The sequence below is a fragment of the Balaenoptera physalus genome, assembly GCF_965194825.1.
Source record: "Balaenoptera physalus genome assembly, chromosome: 16".
Taxonomy (NCBI): domain Eukaryota; kingdom Metazoa; phylum Chordata; class Mammalia; order Artiodactyla; family Balaenopteridae; genus Balaenoptera; species Balaenoptera physalus.
The window spans coordinates 83774916-83788148 of record NC_138898.1 but is presented as its reverse complement, the minus strand read 5'-3'; the positions used below and the strand labels follow the sequence as shown (position 1 = coordinate 83788148).

At 44.0% G+C, this 13233-nt stretch overlaps 1 protein-coding gene across 1 annotated transcript in view; it reads left to right on the top strand.

Annotated features, from left to right (window-relative positions):
• Window positions 1-13233, top strand: part of HIP1 (huntingtin interacting protein 1) — a 169913-nt gene that overhangs the window by 98491 nt on the left and 58189 nt on the right. Inside the window, exons 2-4 of the mRNA XM_082432304.1 lie at window positions 2929-2992; window positions 6986-7128; window positions 7367-7423. Coding sequence (XP_082288430.1) covers window positions 2929-2992; window positions 6986-7128; window positions 7367-7423 — 264 coding nt within the window. The remainder of the gene's footprint in view (window positions 1-2928; window positions 2993-6985; window positions 7129-7366; window positions 7424-13233) is intronic.

The window sequence follows — 13233 nt, the reverse complement described above, 5'->3', positions numbered from 1 at the left end:
CCAAAAGGTTCGTTCGGTTAGTGAATACGTTGTTCAATAAAGTTCTTCGTGAAAATGAAAAACGTCTTTTATTTGTACTTAAAACCAAACGAATTTTTTGGCGAACCCAAATATAAAATAGGTAAACAACAAGGATCTACTGTAGAGCATAAGGAACTATACTCAATATCTTATAATAACCTACATGGGAAAAGAATCTGAAAAGGAATATATATATATGTATAACTGAATCACTTTGCTGTATACTTGAAACTAACACAACATTGTAAATTAACTATATCTCAATTAAAAAAAAAAGAGTTGGGCTTCCCTGGTGGCGCAGTGGTTGAGAATCTGCCTGCCAATGCAGGGGACACGGGTTCGAGCCCTGGTCTGGGAAGATCCCACATGCCGCGGAGCAACTGGGCCCGTGAGCCACTACTACTGAGCCTGCGCGTCTGGAGCCTCTGCTCCGCAACAAGAGAGGCCGCGATAGTGAGAGGCCCGCGCACCGCGATGAAGAGTGGCCCCCACTCGCCGCAACTGGAGAAAGCCCTCACACAGAAACGAAGACCCAACACAGCCAAAAATAAACATAATAAATAAATAATAAATAAAATTAAAAAAAAAAAAAAGAGTTGATTCTGGTAGAGGAAAAAAAAATACATGCAATAGTGGACTTAAAGAACACACCTAAAAGTTATGTAAACCAGATATAAAAGACCATATCTTGGTATAACCTATTTTGTACCAAATATACTCATACACATATACATGTACATATACATATATGACATATACATAAGTATGTATTTTTTCCAGATGAAGATTCAAACACAATAAAATACAAACAATAAAACACTTAGAGGAAAACGTAAGAGTCTACCAGTATAAACATGGGGCAGGAGAAACCGTAAGTAAACATAGAAGCTATAAAAGATAAGATGAACATACTTCACTAGGTAAGGCAATCAACAACCATGAGAACATATAAGAAAATACTCAAAACTTACTAGCAGTCAGGAAATTACAAGTTCATGATGAAATGTCGCTATACCCGTAAGACCAGCAAAAATGAAAAGAAGTGATAACCCCTGTTGGAGGGGGTACTTTTGATCATCGCCAGTGGAAATGTGAATTGTTGTAGCCTGTTTACAAAGCCTGATGGCCGCCTTGTTTAGATCCTGATTAGAACAGCTGCAAGAAAGTTGTTTGTTTTTTTTTTTAACACAAGAGAGAAATGTGAACACTAACCATTTGATGACATTAAGAAATTATCCTTAAAATTTTAGGTGTGATCATAGTATGGTTAAATTTTAAAGAGTCTTTTTTTTTTCTTTCTTAGAAGTTCATACTGAAATATTTACTGGTAAAATGGTATAACGCCTAGAATTTACTTCAGATAATCCAGGGAGCAAGGGCATCAGTGACCAATGGTATAAAGCAAGGGTCAGCACAGTAGAGGTGCAGACCAAATCCAGACCACCTCCTGGTTTTGTAAATAAAGTTTTATTGGAATTCAGCCAGTCTTTCAGTTCCGTATTCATTTAGTATCGCTGAGGCTGCTTTTTCCCTCCAGCAGCAGAGCTGAATAGTTGTGATGGAGACCATGTGACCTGCAAAGCCTGAAATATTTACTAACTGGCTCTACAGAAAATGTTTGTGACCCCTCACCCATAAGGATGCATGTTTGGCTGCAAGTTCATAATAATTGGTGCTGGGGACTGACTATATGAGGGCTTATTAGACTAATCATCATATTTGTGTGTGCTTGGACTTCTCCATAATGAAAAGTTTAAAAAAAAAAAAAAGTGGACCCAGTAATCTCACTCCTAGTACTCTATCCCTTGGAAACGAAAGCCTCAATTAATAAGGATATATGTATAAGGATGTTTACTAAAATAGTTTACTGGAAATAAATTGCCTCCCAATACAGGATGCTATAAATCACATCCACCCACGCCTTGGAATATTATGTTATCTTTTTAAAGAATGAACTAGCGTTTTACCAGTTCACTTGGAGAATGTTTCATGGGATATTTTCAAGTGAGAAGAGCAAGATGTAAAAAAGTCTGTGCATGACAGTCCCAGTTTTATAGAACAGTGACAAAAATAACCCCTTCGGAATGTAGGGGTGTGTGTGTGTGTGTGTGTGTGTGTGTGTGTGTGCACGTGCACGCGTGCAGGATGCATAACAAGTTGCTAACATGGGTTGGGGTAGAATGATGTCTGTGGAAGGAAGCAAAGCAAAACAGAAAAAGGCTATATTTCAAAAAACAGCCTACATGATACGATCCCATGTATGTGTGTGTGTAAGTTATATTTACATGTATAACGTGCTTTGCTTACTTCAAAAGAGAGTTACGATTTTTAAAACGACCAGAAAGGGGTGAATATTCGTCATGTCCTATGATAGAAGTAAGAAAATAAAAGGGAATTTGGTTAGGAGCTGGAAGGTGCCCAAGAGCAGGGAAACAAGAGAGGAGAGTGACCACTGTCAACCCCGGGCCAGCTAGGGTAGGCTCCATGGAAGGTTCTAGCTGTGAGAGAGGGGTGGCCGGACCGTCTTTGAGCCACAGCCCCTCCCTGATCTCAGCGCCTCTTCCTCCTGCTCCCGGAGAAATAATGTTTCCCTGGGGGATGAAAGGCATCCCTTTGTGCAGGCTTTAATTGCCATGTTGGGCCAAGTGAATGAGTGGCATGCGGGCACAGCAGCTGGGCACAGCCAATGCCAGGCAGCAAAGCCCGCTGCCTTAGGACAGCCCGGGCCAGCTGGCCTGGGAGTGCTGCCCACCTCTGCCCCCCGCAGGGGGCCCTGCAAGGGGACAGTGGAGCAGAGGGGTCTGCGGAGGGAGGGGAAGGGGCGGGGCGTCTGAGAGGGTCCCAGCCACTGTCAGAAGCTTATTCATCTCATCCTCCTTCCCCTCCCCCCTCCCTCTTGTTTTTCAGACTGTCAGCATCAATAAGGCCATTAATACGCAGGAAGTGGCTGTAAAGGAAAAACACGCCAGAAATATCCTTTTGGATGTTGCTCGGAGGACCGACCCCAAGGGGGGTCAAATGGCGGGGGGGCGGGGGGTGGGAATGAGGTCGGGGCGAGGCATCCCTGCTCAGCTTCAGGAAGGAGAACCGCCCCCCACCGGCCAGGCCCCAGCAGGGTCTGAACAGTGTGGGTTGGCAACAGCTGGCCTCAGAGCCCACAGCCCGTTGGGGTGGAAGGGACCAAAGCGGCCATCTAGCCCAGTCTCGCCTCTCTCCTGGGACTTAGCTTTTCAGAACGGCCGAGTCCTTTGAATTTACTCTCCTTTGAGAGATTTCCTCGGGGCACTGGAGGGGTTTTCACCTGTATCATCAAAGCGCTCTGGCCCTGCACCTTGCCACACTGACCACCCCCTTGGGGACATGATCAGATGCCCTTCTCTGAACATGAAAGCAAAATAGAGACCTTGGCAGCAGCGGTTGGCCTTAAGCCAACGGACGCAAGGGCTCTACCATGGAAATAAGAGCCACTTGTGTGAACTGGTTCACCCCAAACCAGAGGGAAGAAGATGAGAAGGTCAGGGTAGACTAGGGAACTGACGATTTGAAGATTTTCGCCAAGCCCCCCACGCCGAGTTGGTGGAGGTCCTGGGCGGCCACCGTCATGGGTCTGTGGCTTTGGAGGGAAGTGCAGGCAGCCTGGCCGATGGATCCCTCGGGACCTGCCCTTGAGGTCAAGTCCAGGTGCTCGAGGGCTAATCCCCAAAGCCTGGAGGAGAGGCTGCCAGTGGGCCAAGGCTTTGTCTCTGTGTGTGCTGGGGCCAAGCACAGGGCAAGGGGAGGCTGGGCTTCTGTCTGCGATGGGAAGGTCCTTCCCAGCCAGTCGGGTTGGAACAACCCGTCTTGAAGCCATCCCACCCCCGCCCCTCCATGGAGGAGACCCTCCAGGTTAGAAGGCCATGGAAGCCCGGCACTGCCAGTGCGATGCCCAGAACAGGTCAGGCCCTCCAGAAATGTTGCTAACAGCATGTACCGCTCTGCACTGGAAGGAAAGCAGCTTGTCTTTAGCAGAATATGCTTTGGTTGGAATTAGGGCTTTGCTGCAAGATGGGGCTTTAGAACCTCTACCGGGTACCCCAGAAGCCTGGCCCAACCGTGAGCCTAGCCAGACCTTGCCTTTTTATTCCCTTGATGCTTTACTGAGTCAAGAAAACCAAACCAAGAAAAGCCCTCATTATTAGTGGCCCAATTGATTTTCGCAGGGAGTTACCCAGTCTTGACCCTTCCCTGCTAAGAATACTGATCAGTCAGTCTGGTGCAAGATATGAAGTAAGAGAGACAGTTGTCACAGGGCAGTGTGCTCCTCTGGACGGGTGTGAGCAGAGAGGGCCAGGCCTGTAGTGGCCGACCCAGGTCACGCCTTGCCAGGGAGGCTCCCTGGGGCGATGGAACAGACCTGGAGGGACATTCCGAAATCTCATCTCTGGAGCTCTCTGACTTCCTCTGGGACCTCGAGTGGGCCCAGTGGGACCTCTGTGAGCCTTGATTCCCTTGTCTGTCAAATGAAAGTGTTGGCCAAAGAAGCTTTCAAAGGCCTAACATTCCAGCTCTGACATTCTGGGAGTCTCTCTGCCTCACAATTTCTAAGGGGTAGATAAATGTTGAAAAGATCCGCTCCATACAGTAGGGTTTTAAAGCCTAAAGATCTCACAGAACATTTATTCTTTATCAATACTTTTAAAGATCATCAGCTACCCTCACTACCAACTGAATGAGCATTTGGAAACCTGGCTTCATTTAGAAATGCTGTTCAGACAACCATTTATCCCGGGTGCCTGACTGGTAAACAGGTTGACACCCCCGACCGTGGTATCCGCTCCTGGAGGGCTGAGGACTGAAGTCTTATTTTCTTTATATCCCCAAGTGCCTGACACGAATTGGGTGCGTTAAAATGCTTAGAAAATTAAAGAAAGACAGAAAGGTCTGCTTGCCTCTTTCCAAGCCAGGGTGCCCAACCAGCTCCACACGTCCCTGGCTTCTGTTTCAGTAGATTGCTCTCCGGTAAAGGAGCCACAATCTGCCGTGAGAAATCATCTCAGTTGAGGGTAGGGGGCTGTCCATCTCTCCTCTCGGCTTCCTTCGAGTCCCAGGGGGCTGTGCTTGAGGTGAAACCATAAGTTATTTCAGAATCACTCGAAGACCAAAAGCTGATTTCAGCTTCTAGACCCAAAAGTCCGTGTTCAAGGCAGCCCCTCTCAAAATGCAAATTTCAGTCCAGGGAGGGAACTTTACCACACTTTCCAGCTCAGAAGCAAAACAACACGTCTTTTGGGTGAGTCCCATAGTTTCTAACCTGAGGCAAGTCTTTCCTAAATGGTGCGGTGCTTCTTACCTGAGCCTGGATTAAAAAGCCGAAAGTTCCGAGGACATTGCCATACTTGGGGTTAATGGTGCCCAGTTACCGAGTGTGTGAAGCCTGTGTAAGCATCCATTACAAAGGAAATGTGGAAATCCTCTACTTGCCTCAAAAAGGGCTCCCTTAGGTCATTTCAGAGAGGGCTGATGGGACTAAATCCAGGAGCTCTTAACGCTGTGACCAAAGATTGAGTTCTCTATTGGATATAATATTAATAGTAACTCGATAGTGCTATGTTTTCCTGATGGAGATACAAGCCACTCATCCATGACTGGTGATGTGGGAAGGTAAAAATAAATGTAAATGTCTTCCATGTTAAAAAAAAAAGTAGGGGGGGCTCCCTAATTACGGAGGTCTGGAGCTCTGTTAAAGTCACTCGAGGCCAGAAGGACATTTATTACACGCAAAGCATGGCAGCCGCTCCATGTGGCGGGTGTGTTTGGAATTGGATCTCAGGAGGAAGTGGCCCCAGGAGTCCGCATACAGGTAATTCAAGGTGTTGGGAAATGAAGGCACCCCTGAACGAGGCCAAGAAGGTTTTTAGAAGAGGTGGAGTGAAAGCATCATTTTTTTAATTAATTAATTAATCAATTTATTTATTTATTTATTTATTTATTTATGGCTGTGTTGGGTCTTCGTTGCTGTGTGCGGGCTTTCTCTAGTTGCGGTGAGCGGGGGCTACTCTTCACTGCGGTCCGCGGGCTTCTCACTGCGGTGGCTTCTCGTTGCTGAGCACGGGCTCTAGGCGTGCGGGCTTCAGTAGTTGTGGCTCACGGACTCTAGAGCGCAGGCTCAGTAGTTGTGGTGCACGGGCTTAGTTGTTCCACGGCACGTGGGATCTTCCCGGCCCAGGGCTCTAACCCGTGTCCCCTGCATTGGCAGGCGGATTCTTAACCACTGCGCCACCAGGGAAGCCCCGAAAGCGTCATTTTAAATTTAGGGAAAATACATTTTAAACAAAGACTGCCGCTTTCAGGGTAAGAGCACAGTGTCTAATGGGAGAGGAGTCAGATGCTACCTGGAAGAGGAGCCAAGGGTGTCAGTAGCCAGGGGGTAGGGTCCCCAGCAGGGGCCGGGGCACTTGAAGAGCTGAAGCACACCCTTGCTTTGGAATAGTGCATAAGAAAGAATTTTGAGAGGCTGTATTGTGTTGTTAAAATGTTAGCTGTAATTATAAACACACACCACACCCTCCACCCACCTCCCCACAAAGGCCCCACCACAAACTCAGCAAACCTAGAGGAAGGGCAGAGTCTGTCTTCCCACAGCAAAGCCCTAATTCCTACCGAAGCATCTTCGCACTAAGACCAACCAGAGCCGCTGCTGGCCCAGAACGCCCTTGTACAAACTAGGAAAAGACACCCCTCCCAAAAGACATTGCTGTCTCTTTGGAAATCGTCTAATAAAATGGATTTTATTAGAAGGAGGCACTTTTTTGCCATCTGTCAGAAAACTGCCAGGATACTTATACAGATCTGTGGTGCCTTCATTATAAGCGGTGCCCTCTGACGGGTAGTGCCAGGCGCCATGAACAACACACAGCCCCCGTGGTGGCCTTTAGAGGCTTCATCCCAGGGTTGGTTGCCTTTGTTTTCCATGACCTTCCCTCACCATGCATACTGGGCACCCACCATGAAAAGGGGGCACAGACCTTTTGGTCTGTTGTCAACCGGCTGCCCCTCTCCAGCAATGCTGTGCTCTGCTGGAAGTTCTGCCACGTGTTCCACAAACTCCTCCGGGATGGACACCCAAACGTGAGTTCCTGGGGCTGCAGGGGATGGGCAGGGATCCAGGGACCCATGTGGGAAAAGTGCAGTTGCCTGAGTCCCAAGAGCCACTATCCACTCTCGCACAGGGGATGGCAGCTGCCCCCATCTCCTGGCCTCTTGGGTACCAATTTCAGAGATGGCTTCGTCTCTCTCCCATCACCCTCTCTGCTCCACCCCAGACCCGTGTTTCACCATCCTCTGTCTCCTCTCCTTCTCCCTCCAGGTCCTGAAGGACTCTCTGAGATACAAAAACGAATTGAGTGACATGAGCAGGATGTGGGTGAGTTTGGACACGCACCCAGGGGCCACCTGTGCCACCTTATCCTTTCCCAGAGGCCACAGAACAAGGACTGTGGAATGGAACAAATTCATCTCTTTCAGCTTGTTTAGCGTTTCTCTCATGAACATCAGGGAGGGAGTCAAAGATGCCCCCAAATGGAACCATGATATCCACAGTCTTACCTGGGGTCCCTGAAAGCTGTAGGGTAGTTCTAGGGCCTGGGAGTTTCTCCTGCCGATGGAAGCTCATGTCATAATGCTCTCTGGGCATTGGGATCCTTCCGCAGTGACACTGTCACAGTTCCTACTTCTTTCCTTCTACTGGTCCCATTGGGGTCACAGTACATTGAGAACTGGCATTCCCAATCCTTAATGCCAGTGGTTTTTCTTTACTGTCTAGGGATTCTTAGTGCCTTAGGAAGAGGGAGGAGGTAGGTGGCAATATCAGAATACATTGAAAAGAGTGGTTTTGTACACATACCGGAATCCCTCTAGATTCAAGGAGTATGTGTATGGACAGGAGGTAATCTGCCTTTTGAAGAATCTCCCCAGGTGATTCTGATGTGTCATTTTGCCCCACTGGTTAAGAACTACTATGTTAGCCCTTTCCTTCAAATTCTTCCCTGTGTCTGTCTGAACTCACAAAATGTTAGCAATTATGTTGTCCAATCTACCCATTATAGATGAGAAATACAGGCCCAGAGAGGGAAGCAGCTTTTCCTATGTCACAAGACTAGTTAACCTAAACAAAGCAGAGGTTTGTCCCCAAAACTCCCAACTGTATGCTAGAGAGCTTTCTATTACATTTCTGTAACATGGAAAGCTTAGGTCTTTTTCCTTTTTTTGCTAGAATTTATCTGGTATATCTTTTTTCATCCTTTTACTTTTGACTTTTCTATATTCTTTTTAATATTTTTTACATATATATTTATTGCAGTGTGGCCAGAGAATCAATATGATACTGATTTTCAAAGTTTTTTTGAGACTTGCTGTGTGAGCTAGTTCATGGTCAGTTTTTGTTTAAAATTGAAGTATAGTTGATTTATAATACTATATTAGTTTCAGATGTACAGCATAGTGATTGACTGATTGACTTTTCTATATTCTTTTGTCTTAGAAATATACTTGTCAATAGCATTTAGTTGGATTTTTTTTTAAATTCAAGATGGCAGTCTTTGTCTTAACTGGACGTTTACTCTGTTTACATTTATTATAATTCATAATATGTTTAGATATATATCTCCCATCTTATTTTATGCTATTTGTCCCATCTGTTCTGTTTCTATTTCTCTCATTGTTTGCCTTCTTTTGGATTGATTGGGTATTTTCTTTCTCATTCAATTTCCCCCTCATTACTAGTGGGAAGATAAAAAATAAAAGCAGAGGTTTTGTTTTTTTTTTAATTTTTTGATAATGTTATCTAACAATTACAAAGTGCATGCTTAGGTTATCAATGTCTAAAATTCATATCAATGTCTAAATATCATATCTTTTTCCAGTATAGCACAAAGACCTTAGAATATTTTAACCCCATTCACTCCCTTGTATGTTGTTGTCATGCATTTTAATTTTTGTTGCTTTTAGACCCTAGAAGATATTTTATTTTAATTGTTTTCTTCTGCACTCTTCATTTCCTCTTACATCTCAGGCCATCCATTTGGGATCTCTTTCTTTCTGCCTGAGTTATTTCCTTTAGAACTTCCTTTAGTGAGAGTCTGCTGGTGGCAAACAACCACTTTTACCTGATGGAGAATGTCTTTATTTCACCCTCATTCATGGAAGATATTTTCTCTGACTTTAGAATTCTGGGGTAATAGTTCTTTTCTTTCAGCACATGGAAGATATTAGTCAAGATGTCCTTCCACTGACTTCTGGCTTCCATCATTTTTATGAAGTCTGCTGTCAGACTTACCATTGCTTCTTTGAAGCTAATCTGTGTTTGTTTCTTTGTTTTTAAGTTCTTAGTATTTATCTAGGTGTGAATTTATTCTAGATTCTTTGGACTTTTTAAATCTGTAGATTATTATATTTTATCAGTTATGAAAAATTCTCATTGTCTCTAAATATTGATTTGCTTCATTCTTTGTTTTCCTCTGAGACTTTGGTTAGCAGTATTTTAGACTTTCTCACTCTATTCCCCATGTCTTTAAACCACCATTTCATTTTTTTCTACCTGTTTGTCTCTATACTGCATTCTGGATGATTTCAGTAGATCTAGCTTTCAGTTCACTTATTCCCTCTTCAGCTGGGTCTAATCTGTTGCTAAACCTCTCCATAAGGTTTTCAATTTTAGTATCATTCTCATTTCTTGGAATTTTAGGTTTGGTTTGGTTTGGTTTTTTCTAATCTGCTCGGCATTCTTTATAATTTATTGTGCCCTGCATATATTTTGAAACAGTCTCTAATTTTTTTAGGCTTGTTAAATATAGTGGTTTTATATATCACTTTTTATAATTCTAGTATCTAAAGCCCTTAGAGGTCTGTTTCTGCCATCTGTTGTTTTGATGAATTTTGCTCCTGCTATGTAGTTTCTTTTTGTATTTAGTTACTTTTCTACTGTGAGCTGCTCATTTTCCTGGAGATTTTTTTGGTGGGAATTCTTTGAATTCTAACAAAGGCAGCTTCCTCCAGAGGGAATTGGCACTTGCATCCATTAAGATCACTCTAAATTAAATTCTCAGCTTAAAAGTTTTGTGAATTCTGAGCAGATCCCCTTGAGGACTGGCTCACCGGTCCAATTCTCAGCAGTAGTTTTTTCCGCCCTCTGATCACAACAGTGGTTTAAGGCAGTAGATTTTCTTTGCAGTCCTCAGGGGGGACTCCTTCAGTGCAGGAGTACATGTGTGTTATTTCCAATTGACCCTTAATTCCCCTGCACCGAGGAGGAAGTCTTTTGGCTCTTGCACTAGACTCCTCAAGTTGGGCAGGTGAGAGCCCTGCCTCCTGTTCACCACCTGGGCCTTAAGGCCCAGAAAACCAAAACTCAGGTGCACTTGGTGTGGCAAAGTGCCCCCTCCCCACCATTCCCTGACCCTGTCAAGTCATTTGCTCTCTGAATGTCTGAATTACTCAGTTCCTGACCTGAGGATTCCTTACTCTCTTGCAAGTTCATTAATGCCTTCAAAGCATTTTTAATATTTCACTCAATATTGTTAGTAGTTTTCAGTGGGAAGGTCAACCCAGGTACCTAGCCTGCCTGCCTTGTTATCCAAAATAGAATTCTTTTAGGTCTTTTTTCCTATGTAGTCTGTCTCTTCCATTTGACTAAGAGTTTCTGAAGTTAGAAACTTCTTTTACTTTTTTTTTAAAAAATTAAGACCTTATTTTTTTTAAGAGCAGTTTTAGGTTCACTGAAAAATTGAGTGGAAAGTACAGAGTTTCCATATACCTGCCCTGCCCCCAAACATGCATAGCCTCCCCTAATGGATGAACCTACTGACACATCCATCACAGTCACCAAAGTCCATAGTTTACATTACAGTTCACTTGTGGTGGTGTGCATTCTGTGGGTTTGGACAAATGTGTCCATCATACAGAATATTTTCACCGACTTAAAAATCCTCTGTGCTCTACCTGTTCATCCCACCCCACCCCCCCAACTCTTGGCAACCACTGATCGTTTTACAGTCTCCATAGTTTTACAGTATCCATAGTTTTACCTTTTCCAGATGTCATACAGTTGGAATCATATAGTATGTAGTCTTTTCAGACTGGCTTCTTTCACTTAGTAATATTCAATTAAGTTTCCTCCACGTCTTTTCATGGCTTGATAGCTCATTTCTTTTTACTGCTCAGTAATATTCCACTGTTTGGATGCATCACAGTTTATGTATCCATTCACCTACTGAAGGTCATCCTGGTTGCTTCCAAGTTTTGGTAGTTATGAGTAAAGCTGCTACAAACATCCATGTGCAGGTTTTTGTGTGGACTTAAGTTTTCAACTCCTTTGGGTGAAAACCAAGGAGCTCCATAGTTGAATCCTATGGTAATAGTATGTTTAGTTTTGTAAGAAACTACCAAACTATTTTCCAAAGTGGCTGTATCACTCTGCATTCCCACCAGCAGTGAATGGGAGTTCCTGTTGCTCTGCATCCTCATCAGTATTTGGTGTTGTCAGTGTTCTGGATTTCGGCCATTCTGATAGGTATGTAGTGGTATTTCATTGTTTTAATTTGCATTTCCCTGTTGACATAGGATGTGGAGCATCTTTTCATATGCTTATTGACCATCTAAACATCTTCTCTCATAAGGTTTCTGTGAAGGTCTTAGGCCCATTTTTTAGCTGGATTGTTTGTTTTCTTATTGTTGAGTTTTAGGAGTATATTTATATGTTTTAGATAACTGTCCTTTACCAGATATGTCTTTTGAAAATATTTTCTCCCAGTCTGTGGCTTATCTTCTCATTCTCTTGACAATGTCTTTTGCAGAGTAGAAGTTTTTGTTTGTTTGTTTGTTTTTGCTATGTTGGGTTTTCGTTGCTGCACGCGGGCTTTCTCCAGTTGCGGCGAGCAGGGGCTACTCTTCTTCATGGTGCGTGGGCTACTCACTGCCGTGGCTTCTCTTGTTGCGGAGCACGGGCCCTAGAGCACGCAGGCTTCAGTAGTTGCAGTGTGTGAGCTCAGTAGTTGTGGCTCATGGGCTTAGTTGCTCTGCAACATGTGGGATCTTCCCAGACCAGGGCTCAGACCCATGTCCCCTGCATTGGCAGGTGGATTCTTAACCACTGCGCCACCAGGGAAGTCCCAGAGTAGAAGTTTTTAATTTTAATGAAGCCCAGCTTATCAATCATTTCTTTCATGGATTGTGCCTTTGGTGTTGTATCTAGAGTCATCACCATACTCAAGGTCATCCAGGTTTTCTCCTTTGTGATCTTCTAGGAGTTTTATAGTTTTGTATTTTACATTTAAGTCTTTGATCCATTCACCTTTTACTTTTTTTTAATATAATCCATTTTTTAAATTTTTATTCATTTTATTTATTTATTTTTGGTTGTGCCAGGTCTTAGTTGTGGCTGGTGGGCTCCTTAGTTGCAGCCAGCAGGCTCCTTAGTTGTGTCATAGGAACTCTTAGGTGTAGCATGCATGTGGGATCTAGTTCCCTGACCAGGGATCAAACCCGCATACTCTGCATTGGGAGGTGAATTCTTAACCACTGCACCACCAGGGAAGTCCCCACCTTTTTGATCCTCAGACATTTTCACATGAAGTATAGTTGTCTTTGATGATGAGCATATTTTTGCTTTTTCTACTTCTCACTACTTTCTGATTTTTCTATAATGAACAAGTATATCATAAAATACGAATTTTCATAGAAAATTAATACATTATGAAATACTGTCATCTCTGGCATTGATGTTTTTAAACTCCTTTGATTACTCAACTCTCTTTGGTGCCCCTGGAGACATCTTTCAAAGGGATTCCCCTACGCTAGAGGATGTAGAAGTCAAGACTCACGTGGGAGCCACAGTTATTCAGTTTAAGGTTCTTTGTGCCCCATTTTCCTTTTCTTTTGTATGTAATGGGGAGTTGCCAGCATCACTCTGCTAAGCCTAGCTTCTGCCCAGGCACCTAGGACATGACTGCATGGGCAGACTCCATGGGAAGGCTTCTTCTTTACCAGCTAGGTTTAGTCCCATTTCAAACCCCCATCCCAGGTATGATACCATAGATGCTCTTAGTCTGTTGAAATCCATCTGGAGGAGGTGTTTCCTCTCCTGTGTTTAGATAGAGAGACAAAAGGAAGGAGAGAGCCTATAGTCAGACTGTGATTACTAAGGATGGGAGACTTAAGGTTCTTAAATGAGTAGCATAG